The sequence below is a fragment of the Larus michahellis genome, chromosome 3 (genome assembly GCF_964199755.1).
Source record: "Larus michahellis chromosome 3, bLarMic1.1, whole genome shotgun sequence".
NCBI classification, from domain to species: Eukaryota; Metazoa; Chordata; class Aves; order Charadriiformes; family Laridae; genus Larus; species Larus michahellis.
In genome coordinates this window covers 47,218,165-47,230,998 of record NC_133898.1, presented here as the reverse complement: position 1 = coordinate 47,230,998, position 12,834 = coordinate 47,218,165, and the positions used below count along the sequence as shown (strand labels likewise).

Sequence of the window (12,834 nt, the reverse complement as noted above, 5' to 3'; positions counted from 1 at the left end):
CTAAAATACTTTAGGACAAATGCAGGCAATAGAAGAAAGGAAGTGATTCATCACGTGATAGTCATTTCAATTAACAGCCTAAATATTGAGCAGAAAATAAATCCAGAACAGGTTTTATCCCAACTTTTAAGGAAATCCGTGACTATTAAGTTACCTGTTGCTTATTGGATTGCTGACGTAGGTGGCTAGGTTTTAGTTGTCTCTTCATCTGCTGAAAGACTCAAGTGCAGCTAATTCTACTCTGGAAGTCTCTTTGCGATCAACAGAACACCTAAAAAGACAGCAGAAATAGGCAAAATAAGGTAATATTTAAATTAATAAAGTTGAAACTTTTTTTTTAATAGGGTTTTTTCCTCCTTTTTTCTTTCTATGCAGGTTCTCATTTACATACTTGTTTTACACTGGGTGAGTGGCAGAACAGTAAAAACAGTTTCTGGCCCAAATGAAGCTATATGGAGGGGTAAACCTTTTTTGAAGACTTTATTGTTTACTACTGAACTGTTTCATGCTTCTCTAATCATTATATTTCATATATGCTAGGAGAAGAGCCTTCAAGACTTGAGGTGTGGGGTTTTTGTGTTTTTGGTTGGTTTTTTTCATTTGGTTGGTTTTTTTTAGATAAAGATGGTCTAAAACTTTCTGGGCAATCGGGCTGAAAAATGTTATTTGTGCAGGCTAAAAGTAATATTATGTAAGATGACAGTAATTACACTTGACTGCTGTGTAGCCCCTAGGGTGGTCAGTAGTTCTGTGAGATTTTTATTTTATCTTGTCTTGTCTGTAGTCTACAAAAATTCTTTTGAGGTTCCTATTGTAGCAGAACTTGCGGATAACCTAAGGTTATATTTCAGCTCAGTTAAGAGTCTTACAACTTATAAAGAGAAAACTCTTTCAATCTTTGATGCATTTCAAGTTGGGTTTTGATTTTTGGTTTTTATTATTTACTAAAATGGGAACTGTAAAGAACTGGGATCTTATCCTCTGAAAAGCACTTAGCCCAGGGATAAGGAATTCAAACTGTTCAGGAACAGAAGCTTCAAGAAACTGAATCTGAACAAAACTGTGTTCTTCTGACTTCCAGCTTTAGAAGTTGGCATTTGTAATGCATGCATCTTTCTTCAAAGGTCCATGCTCCCTGCTGATCCTGTGTTTATTTATTTGAATGATTGGAATTGCAATAATTATTGATTTCTGCATGTAACGGTGTTGGGTTTTTTTGTCACCCGGGGTAGGTTATGACAAAACCTCTTGGTTGAATAGATGTGTCTTAGCGCTTTAGCTTAGGAAGAGCTAAATAGTCCCAATGCCAGCACAGTGCAGGCTGGTATAATCTATCTGTTGCAGCGTGTCACTGTGTGGGAGATTAGCTCACATCCACCAAGTAGAGTTTATCACTTCAGGCAGGGCAGTGCATTACACTGTTTCTATTCCAGCGTTCGCTTCTTTAGTGCTGTCTTGGGGAACTGTGCAGCATGTTTCCTTGTGGTTGTAGGAAAACCATAAGCATGGAGCATGTATCTCCTTTGTCGCCGTACATGCATCTTCAGTATAATAAAAGCTTCTCAAAAAAAGATGTCATCTCGTGGTCTGTGGAAGAAAGTAGTATCCAATACTAATTCTACTCCTTCAGCAGTTCCCCCGATGCCATTGGCAAATTTGCCAGCTTTTGACTCAACTTCTACTACTGTAAAACTAAAATGCTGCAACGGGCCTTGAGGATTAAGGGAAATGTGAGAGTTAGTTAGATGGATGCTATTTTGTTTGAATGCAAATCAAGTGTCCATCAGTACTTCTCATTTGACAATCACTGTAGCACTGAAAATGCCAGTTAAAATGTTGTGTTTCCTTTTCTGGCAAGGTTGATCTGCAGTTGCAAGAAGCAGCTTTGAAAATGAGACAGCTTTAAAAAGAAACCTGAATAGAGATCACATTTATCTGAATTAAATACTTACTGTGGCACTACTTTGTGCCATTTGGTGAGCATGCGCACTCGAAATTTTTCACATCGCGTACAAAAGAGGCATTTATTAACAGAGCAGTTGGAAAGAGCATCTTTCCAAGTAAATGGATGCTGCTAGTACTACCAGGTGTTGACTTACTGGAAGACCCGAGGGGTCTTTTATTTTGCCATCTCAGTCTTGTTTAGCTTTATGCTTCTATTCCCTGTGTGTGCTTGCAGTCAGGTAGCAGCTTGGATTCTGAATCGTGAATTCTGATGTAGAGAAACTAAAAGGTTAATGTTTTGGGGAAAAAAAAATCAAGAAGTATAATCCTATCATCTAAATATGAATTCTACCCAGAGAGGAAATTTCATGACACTAAGTGACAAATTGCTGAAAATGATCAAACTGCTGATGCAACTTGTTGGCTTGTAATAGTATAAGTCATTAACTTCTAAAACTAAACTGTAATGTGTCTTTATTTTTCAAATATTCCAAAATTGCCATTAAGATCTGCCATTATGTTTATTTTCAGAAGAAAAAGACACTTTATGGCTATTCATAAAGTTTATAAGTGAATGCAAGTTGAGATAGATAGATATTGATAAATATATAATACACACACGCACATATATGTGTGTATATATATACACATATAGACTAGTGCTAAATTTCACATGTGCGGGGTTTTTTCTGCCTAGAAATTTAGTTATAGAAGGGTCTGTAGGTTTCAGTCACTAATCTGAGAAACTAGGACATCATACTCAGTAGAGAAGGTAGCTGCAAGCTGAGCTTTTATACCTTTGAAGATTCTGGGCATGTTTTGTCCATATAGATGAGCTTTATGCTGGACATCTGATGTGCACATGTGGAAAACATGACAAGATTGGAATTAATTGGATGTCATGTATGGGCTTTTGGTACATGTGCAGATCCAAGTGTACAACCTTTATACAGTAAAGCCAGTATTCCCAAATCAGTTGGATACTGTACACATACAAGTCTATCAGTGCAACACAAACACCGTCAGGCCAGCAGTCCCAGATTGAGCATTGAATTCACTGCACATGGAGCACGTACAACCTGCTTGAGAAATGCTTGGCACCATTCTATAGCCATACACCTCTGGAATTCTTTTTCCTGCTCACGTCTTTCACGCTGAAGTCACCTGGATAAAGCAAGGCTTAAGCTTCCAACTTTCTTTCTTTCTTTACAGAAAGAAGACTGTTCCACAGTACCTGGGTCCTGGGTAAGAACTCTAGGCAAGACAGAGTTCCCTCATATCTCTTTTAAACCCCGTAGGTTTCTGCTGTGGAATTGTCCTTTGGATTAGAAAAACCTTCTTTTCATTATGTGTATTTTTTTTTATCTGGGTCTTCTGGTTCTTGTCAACAGCTTTTGGCCATCTTTTACGTGTGTGAAAAATTAAGTCTTCCTTTGCTTATTCTTCTAAGAAAACAGTCTAATTTTAATTTCTGATTGGACATGTATATTTTGCATTTCCTTCCTTGTTGAGGATCGTGGAAACTTGCTGTGGCTTGTGTTTGATAAAGCCCTTTCTGATCTAGAGAAAGGCTTTAAACTTCTTGCTAGGGGAAAGGCAGAAATCTAATTAAACTAATCTGAGAGCATCTTAAAAGTCTAAATGAAAAATATCTCTGTTTATCTAAAATAATTACTGAAGCATATAAATTCTCAGGCTTTGTTTTGTGTTTTGTTTGTTTGTTTTTTAAACCAAATAAATTCAAAGTATGTAATTTGCTCTGGATAAATATCTCTTGATTGTTCATAATACACTGTTTCTGTGAAAACTTGGATATTTTGGTGATTCTTAGGTAACAACACAATAGCAAAAATCAGGTTGTTTGAAATGCCATGTCTCAAGGACAGCAGAAAAATTGTTTCTTAGGGCCTAGGATAAAAAGTCACTGGAATTCATCAATAGAATCTTTTTTTGTTGTTGTCTGAATTGCTCAATCAACTCACTTGATTTCCCGTTTTTTTAACCTTTAAAAAATACTTATTCTCTTGAAAGAAATTTCATGGTCTACAGGGTAATTTCTCTTGTAAACAGTGAATTCTAGATTTTTCCTGTAGTTCAGGTTGAATTTCAGGATTCAAGGATTACCTCTTTTTCTTGTGAAAAGTTGTATCCAATCTCCTGAATAAATGAGTTTTTAAAACAGTGAACTGTTCTGAGATCAGCCGTGATTTAGGCAAATCGCTTCAGAACTTTTAAATATAGTGTCTAATCCTGTTGGCTTCAGTTTGTGGCAGGAAAGAATTTTCCAATTTAGATAGTATTGGGAAGCTCTATCTGTCAGAAAACCCTTGGTGGAGTGTTCTTACAGTGTAAAATGGGAGCAGAGGTGAGTTACAGTCTGGGGAACCTGGATTTGTTCTCAAGTAACTGAAAACTGGTGTGCAGCCTTAATAATACTAGGAACACATATTTCCTTTGATAACATTGCCTTTTGAAGAATTGATAGGCCTTATTATTGTATTTACAGGTGACTGGTAGGGGGATAAGAGCAGATGAAACAAAGGGGTAATAAAATATTCTCTTTCTGCTTTATAATGAAGTTCTTCAACAAAATTGTTGCTGCTACAAAGTATTGAGCTACTAGTGGAAACTGCGTGCCTTGAAGCACCATGAGTAGTCTGTAATGGAAATGTCTTTTTCAGCCTCTTTTGCTTGTTATAATAATGTTTGTTAATATGTCTGCTGTGTTCATTCCTTCACTATTCATTGAAAAAAACCCACATTTTTTGATGTTCCTTTCTTTCTTTTACATTTCTCTTCAAAATTTGGGAGGGAGGCCTAGTTGTAATCCATAACTTCTGGTTCAAACTCCCATTCCAGAAAGTTCAAACAATGTAGAGGATTGTAAGTTTTGATAAAGGTGCTTCAAAATCAAACATTATTTGGTTTAAATGTAGTAGCTGCTGTTTTACTTCTGGGATTGCTTTAGGACAGCTGGGAAACTCTTAAGATAAACACAAAATTGAAATTTTAAGTTTGAAAACCAATTCTGTGCAGAAAAAGTTTTTTAAGTATTAATGAGCATATATTTTATTAATAGTCCCCAGCTGGAAGTTACAACTTCATTTTCCAGAAAGAAAAATGACTTTTAAATGTTTCATGTGTCAAAGGATGAGATGAAAAACATCATCTTCCTGAAACAAATCAAGGCAATTAGTATATCAGGTACTGTATGTTTATTTGTAGGCTTCTTTACAAGACCTGTAAAATCTGAATACTTGAAAGATTTCCTATGAAGTAAGCAGTCTTATCCATGAAGCTTATGTTTTTATAAAAGGGAACAAAAAGGGACTAAGTAACTTTTCCTGCAATCACTTGGGAAACCTGTTGCATGAGAAACTTAATTCAACTAAATGCTTGAAGTTCTGACCAATGTTCCGATTTTGAAGAGGAAAAAAAAAAAGTACTAAAAAGTAAAGGCATACAACTGGAAGATAATAAGTTCTTTATTAAAACATTTTGTGTTGTAAAGTCATGTCTGTTCTGTCTCCTGTTCAGCTTTCCTGAATAAACACAAATGGCTATTTTTGTACTAGGTTGCTTCTTCTGGTACCTTTTGATAAAAGCACGTACCCATTAAATTTAGTACCATTTGTTACTTGTATTTATTTAAAAACGTAGGAATTATTGTGCTATTTAAGGTTAATGGTTCCTCTACTCTGTCTGCAACAGGCAGGATCAGATGCTTCAGAGAAAGATATGAAAAAAGGGGAAACTGTCAAATACAGAATAACTATTCAAGACAGGAAGCTCTTCTAATGTTATTCACTCACAGTCTGTCACTTGGCAGAGGAGTTTCAAATTTTGGGTGGAATGAAAGTTCTCCCTTAGTTTTGTCTGTCTGCTTTTCCTTCCCAAGCATGCTGGCTGGAGAAAAGCATAATTACTCTGTTCTGAGATCAGCTGTTTTCAAGAAGTGCACATTTGTTATGTTCTGCATTCCTAATCTGTGTCGTATCGTTAAGGTGTATATTGAAACTCAGTGGTCAGTAGCACGTTAGTCTGTTATGCACAGTGCATCCCTTTGAAGAAACACTTAGCATATTTTCAGTTAATAGAATTAAAGTAGTGCAGTGCCCTTCCCACCAATATGTCTGCATATCCATGTGTACACAAATGCTTGCAGTACTTGTGCTCAGTGGTTGGTTGTTTTCTTGGTCAGAGTATGTGGGGGGAGGGAGGGGTTGCTGCTGATTTCCAGTTTTGCCAAATATAATCACAGTCTAAAACATGCTCATACAGATGAAGGTAGTTTCATACTGAAGCAAGTAATTTTCCTAAGCTATCTTCTTCCACTGTAAGATGCACCTAGCCAAAATGATACCTCTGTTTTTAAAGGTTTGTCATAACTGGCTTCTATCTGAACATCTGGAATACCAATATTCTTGATCTATTTTTTTTATATATATAGTGATGGATGTTACCTGTTTTGTGCTTATTATGTATTTATTTTCGTTCAAAGGATGACTTTGAGGTGAAGTCTGAGGAGCGCGCCAGTGTCATCCAACAACTTGAGCAAACTATTGAGGATCTGAGAACCAAAATTGCAGAACTAGAGAAACAGTTCCCTGCTGCAGAGGTACAGACTGCTGGGAGGGAGCAGGAAAATGAACACACACATGCAGTCTGTGGGGAACTCAGCGGCGTGACTCTTCAAAAGAACGGAGAGGATACTGTACCTAGGACTGTGTCACAAGCAAGATCTGTACAAACATCACCAACGGAGGATTATTTAACACACACAATGCCTTCAGCCAATGCACTGCCACAGCCACCCCCACCACCGCACTTAGAAGGGGGCAAAAGTGAAGGGCAAACTCAGAAATTGCCAGCTCTAGAACTACAGCCCACGTTCTGTTCTGAAATTTCCTTAATTCTGTCACCGAAGCTAATCTCGGTGCCGCTGGATGCAAGCCAATCAGTACAGAGTACAACGCAATCACCTCTTCCAGGACCCAAAGTTAATTTGTCCCTTGCATTTGAAGGAGAGACTGAAATGCCAGATTCCCATCAGCTTCTAAGTACTGTAGATGTGACTTGTAGTGAACGTCCTCCTTCTTTGACCCCGGAGCCCACATGTAGCATTCCCCCATCATTGCCAGCCACAGAACCAGTTGCTCCCCTGTCTGGAGCACATGGCCCTTCCCTTTCCACTCACATGTCCATGGCAGGAGTACCACCCCCACCACCCCTACCCAGCTCAGGACTCCCTCCTTCTGCTGGCTCGGCAGTGCCACACCTGGACCACTCTTTGCCAGGCATGCCACCACCCCCTCCTCCTCCTCCTCCTCCTCCTCCACCTTTGCCAAGCGGGGAGATACGGATGCTGCCTCCAGCCCCTCCTCTCCCATGTGCTGCAGTACCACCACCACCTCTACCACCACCTTTGCCTGGAGCAGGAGTCCCACCCCTTTTGCCCAGTTGGGGCATCCCGCCTCCCCCTCCACCACCACCACCTTTACCTGGAACTGGTGTCCCTCCCCCACCTCCTCCTCTGCCTGGCCTGGGAATGCCACCCCCACCCCCAGCACCACCTCTGCCTGGAGCAGGACTGCCACCACCTCTGCCCGGAGGGGGCATCCTGCCCCCGCCGCCTCCTCCTCCACCACCTCTGCCTGGTGCTGGTATCCCCCCTCCACCACCTCTGCCTGGTGCAGGTGTCCCCCCTCCACCTCCTCCACCACCTCTGCCTGGTGCAGGTGTCCCCCCTCCACCTCCTCCACCACCTCTGCCTGGTGCAGGTGTCCCCCCTCCACCTCCTCCACCACCTCTGCCTGGTGCAGGTGTCCCCCCTCCACCTCCTCCACCACCTCTGCCTGGTGCTGGTGTCCCCCCTCCACCTCCTCCACCACCTCTGCCTGGTGCTGGTGTCCCCCCTCCACCTCCTCCACCACCTCTGCCTGGTGCTGGTGTCCCCCCTCCACCACCTCTGCCTGGTGCTGGTGTCCCTCCACTACCCCCTCCTTTGCCTGGGTTGGGGATGCCACCTCCAGCCCCACCACCTTTGCCTGGAGAAGCACCACCACTTCCAGTGCCAGCCCAGGGCAGCACCCACCCAGCAGTCCCGCAAGTCGGTGGGTTTCTTCCTCCTCCGTTACCATCTGGTTTATTTGCAATGGGGATGAATCAGGAGAAAGGAAGCAGGAAACATGTTATAGAGCCCTCTCGGCCAATGAAGCCTCTTTACTGGACGAGAATTCAGCTCCACAGTAAAAGGTAAGTCATAGGGTTGTGAAGAGAGCGGTATTTTCACTTTATGGCTGTCCTGATAGTGTCGTATGTTATGAGCAAAAGTCTTTATTTACTGCTAGGCAGGTCTTTGAGACAACTTTATTGCAAACAGGATTTTATTTATAGTTGGATATGTAAATGGGGTGCCCATTTTATTTAAAGCACACAAACTCTGAGTAGTTATTTGCACATGAAAGGTCTTTGAGGGTAATGTTTTCAGCTGTCCTTTGGGGTTACATACCACACACTGATCAGAGATCTAGGGGTGACTGCGTGCCACTAAGCGTTCTGTGAGATGCTTTTTAAGATGTCGCATTTGTGCTTCCCCTCAACTTTAAAGATATCATTGGTCTCTCTCTGGATGCTTGCAAGTTTTGGTAGTGTCTTCCTTCTGGATGAATGTGTGCTGAATGCATTTTATCCTCCTCTTTCCTTTCTCCAGTGACCTAGAAATCCTTTTTTTTTTTTTTTTTTTTTTTTCCTCGCCCCCCTCCCCTTTCCACCTTGTACACTCAGCAGGCAGATTAAAACTGCAATTTATTCGCATGGCAGCATAAAGCTATTCTGGTAGCCCTTACTTTGATATGACCTTGCTGTACTTTTTTCAGTTGTGGATGCTTTTTGTTTGTTTGTAAAGTATCATTCTTGGTCACAAAAATAAGTTTCCTTATTAATGTTTTCTTTATGTCTTGGAGTACTGATTGTAAAACTCTTCTGCTGTTATTTAATGATAAATTTCTTCTTTCTTTTGAAGTTCTTGCCGCTGTCACACAGGTGGTCTGCAGATAACTACCTATTTATGCTTCTCTTTGTGTCCATGTCTGTATGTTTTATAGCCTATATACAGCCTATTTATATTCCTGTGTATGTAAAGGGTGTGACTATAAATGAGCCTGACCATTATTGTGTGTGAACAAAGAGGCAAACAAAGAAGTATGGGGGAGAATCAACAGTGTATCTTATCAGAGTGCTGCTAGTAGAAGTTAGGCAACAACTTTTAAATTGCTGCTATTTTATTTTCTTCATTCCTCCATTTATGACCTTATTTAGTTTGACGTTGCCCTACATAGGTCTTTTGCTTAACTTTAGAGATTCTAGTGCTTCACTTGTGTGGGAAAAAATTGAAGAGCCTTCCATAGATTATCATGAGTTTGAAGAACTGTTTTCTAAAACAGCTGTTAAAGAGAGGAAGAAACCCATTTCGGACACCATTACAAAAACAAAGACTAAACAAGTGAGTACTCATTTAATTTCAGATTTTTTTTTCTAGGCTGGTTTTTACATAAAGACAGATTTTTGCATGCAGCTGAGATTAATTTTGCCTGGTGTGAAATTGTTACTCTATGTATATATATATACACATCGCATAGAAACATAAGAAGAGAACGTAGGGTGGGTTTCAAAGCTATATGTCTTAAAGACTGAAAATTTCTTTTTTAATAAATTACTTTTCAAGTGTGTATTTTCTTTAAAAAAATCTTTGCTTTATCCATTTAATTAACAAAAATAAAACTAAAATAATTAGGTGCATATATGATGCTTTGAAATTGACTGCACGTGTGTAATGAGTGGTATATAAATTTTTCTGACTAATTTTATAAATTAAATAATGAGTTGCATATGAACTATTATGACTTCAGAGAAAAATTATGTGTAAGAATCTAAGTCCTAATATTATACCAGTCAAAACAGTTGTTTGTGTTGTGTTTATATATATATACTGAACATGAAGTTTATGCATACAATAAATGACAAGTACAGTTGGGAAAATCCAACATTAACCAAACTGGTTTCTTGAAATGGAATGGTGTACAATAAAATTAGGAAGCATCTTTTAAATATAGGAGTTTAAACCCTGGGGTAAGAGAATTGAATCTGGATATTTACGTGACTAGACAGCTGTAATTGTCTTGGTATCTGTGTAAAAATCAAATTGTGGTGGTATGATCATTAATTTGCAATTAAACTCTCAGGCTGTAGAGGAGGACGTTCTTATGTAGAATCCTAAACAGCAGTTAAAGTTCTTTTATCGTGTGTTCATTCCTGTTCTCAGTTCAAGACTAGGCTGCTCTTTGTATCATCTTTTAATATACAGGTTAATGCTATACAGGATTTTTTTTTCCACATTGGATGTACAGTAAGACTCTTCAAAGTCTCCATGCAGTAGATCTTATGTTTGGGTACGACCTTTCCACCTAGTAGTTCTGGAGATCTTGCCCCCACAGACACACTTTGGTCAGCAATATAAACATGCAGGTGCTTTTTACTGTGCTGGCAACCTGCTGCAGGCAACAGAACTGGTAATGAAGTTAAGATGATCATGCCAGGGAGTTGGATAAAACCTTTATCTGGATGGATGGGAAGGATAGTTCAGCCACGCTCGTGTAGCTGTTCCTCACGTACCTGTGTGCTGTACTAGCTGGGATGGGAGAAAAGGTAACGGTGCTGCTGCTACCTTGTCCTGCAATAAGTTGCCAAAGTGAGAACACCTTTGCTCTTCTTCCCTCCTTCTAGACAAAGCCTCTTTTAATGGTTACTCTTAACTAAATTAGTATGATAGCTCTTTAAGTAAAAAAGGAGTGCAAAGGTATACCTGATGCTTTGCCTATGAACTGTTGGTCCATTCACATTTCATGAGGTTTAGTGATGGCAAATCTCTAAACAGAGTACAAATGGCAACTGTTTAATTCTGTAACATAAACAGTGGTTAAAAACAGACAGTGATTATGAATAAACATTAGATGTGGATTTTAATACTAAGAGTATTTATTTTTCTTGCAGTGACAAAAATTTAGATATATTGTCAATAAATAAATAAAATATAGATAAAACTAAATGAAAATGACTGACTGTTCTTAACTTCTTTGAAAAGAACAAGTTGTTTATGACAGAAATTTCCACACAGAAGTTCAAGGCAATCTAAGTAGGTCCCATCGTCTAGAATGAACATTCCTGTGGGCCACCTAAATTGACAGAAGATAATCTCCTGTGTGTTTCTCTTCCTCTAGTGATGAAACAAATGTACTGCTCTCCAAATTAGAGAGAAATTGCGTAATGGAGAAGTCTGATTTGTTGAACTGTAGTATCTGGGGGTAAAAGATCAACCAAATAGGTGATTGCAGGCATTCACTAGAACTACAATTAGAGCTATCGTTTATTGCAGATGTCAAAGTTAAATGTTCATGTGTGCAACTCCAGTTTGGGCTTTTCATAGTACTGACATGATACAACTGAACTAGAACAGCTTCACAAATATATTCTACGTATGCCCTCTCAACAGTTTGGAATGCAGGCCTTCATTTTTGAAATTCTCTTCATGTATACCGCAGTAAACACTTGGATAATGAAGTCCATCCATGTTTAGCAGAAGAAGCAGTTATTTGGAGAAAGCATGGCTGTAATTCCACAAGTATGTTTTTATAGGAAGAACCAAGTGCTGTTTAAGTGGTTACTGACTTACATGGCTTCTAGGATAGTTACGGGCATTGTAAAGATCTTACAAATGGTGTTTCTGTAGTGAGTTTTACAGGGTCACGTTATGCAAAGCAGATGTGGTCTGTCACCTGTTGAGCTATGAAGGAGCATTGTACAGAACAGAACCAGGACCCGCAAAGCTCTGCTGATTTCCAGAAACACTCTAGTCTGGCAATTGGTTTTCCTCCTTGCATTGGTGTGCGGGTGTGCTGAGCGGATGTATTGCTTAGATGGATTGGATGTAAAATACTAGCTACGCTGGAAATAGTAGTCAGGAAAAAATGCCCAGATAACTTTCGAATGCATAAAATATTTGGTACTCTATGTAAACATCTGATTTTAATAAAGTAATGTTTTTACTGTAAGCTGGAATAAAAATTTATTTACAGAGGAGGTCACATGGTGGAGGGGGGAATTGTAGCTAATCTGAAGAAAGATTTGATAGTTTTGGGATGTTTTAGTGAGTGAAAGGTTAATTATTTTGGAGTATGCTGCTGTTCTGCACACAGAGCTTTTTCTGCTATATGCCATAAAGTATATGCATGTGTTTGCTTGTGTATGTATATAGATATGCATGATATAATAATTCCTAAATGGTGACCCCTTTTTAGGTGGTAAAATTATCTATATTGTTGCGGTTGTTTTGGGTTTTTTGAGTTAATGATTGGGATAACTTCACCCTATCCAAGTATTGGTTCTAATTGTTTTTTCCTTGGCATGAGCATCTGCAAATAACTTAATACAAATCAATAATGCTTTAAAAAAATCTATATTAGATCTAGCACTGAATGAAGGCCACATTAAAAATCCATTCAGAACTTTAAAGAAAGAGGAAAAAATTACGTGTTAATATTTGTTTGAGAATGTAGCTGATTTTATTCTTACTGTCTCTCATTTGGCTATGGCAAAAGCTGTGATTTATTTTTCTCTGTTAATACATATATGTCAAATTCTCAGCTGCTGTAAATGTGTGCAGGCTCACTCAATGAGAATGCCTACTAAATCTTCAAAGAAAGTCCTTTATGGGCTATATTATAGGTGGGGCTGCCATTGCTACCTATTAAAGTGGTCTGGCTTTCATTATAAGTCCCTGTTGTTATAACTTTGCCAAAATTTAGCTCTTTAGGCTGCAAGTTTTGTTGGGGT

General features: G+C 39.1%; 1 protein-coding gene across 1 annotated transcript in view; it reads left to right on the top strand.

Annotated features, from left to right (window-relative positions):
* FMN2 (formin 2) overlaps window positions 1–12,834 on the top strand; it is a 164,804-nt gene that overhangs the window by 53,753 nt on the left and 98,217 nt on the right. The window contains exons 6-7 of the mRNA XM_074580022.1: window positions 6,446–8,199; window positions 9,304–9,448. Coding sequence (XP_074436123.1) covers window positions 6,446–8,199; window positions 9,304–9,448 — 1,899 coding nt within the window. The remainder of the gene's footprint in view (window positions 1–6,445; window positions 8,200–9,303; window positions 9,449–12,834) is intronic.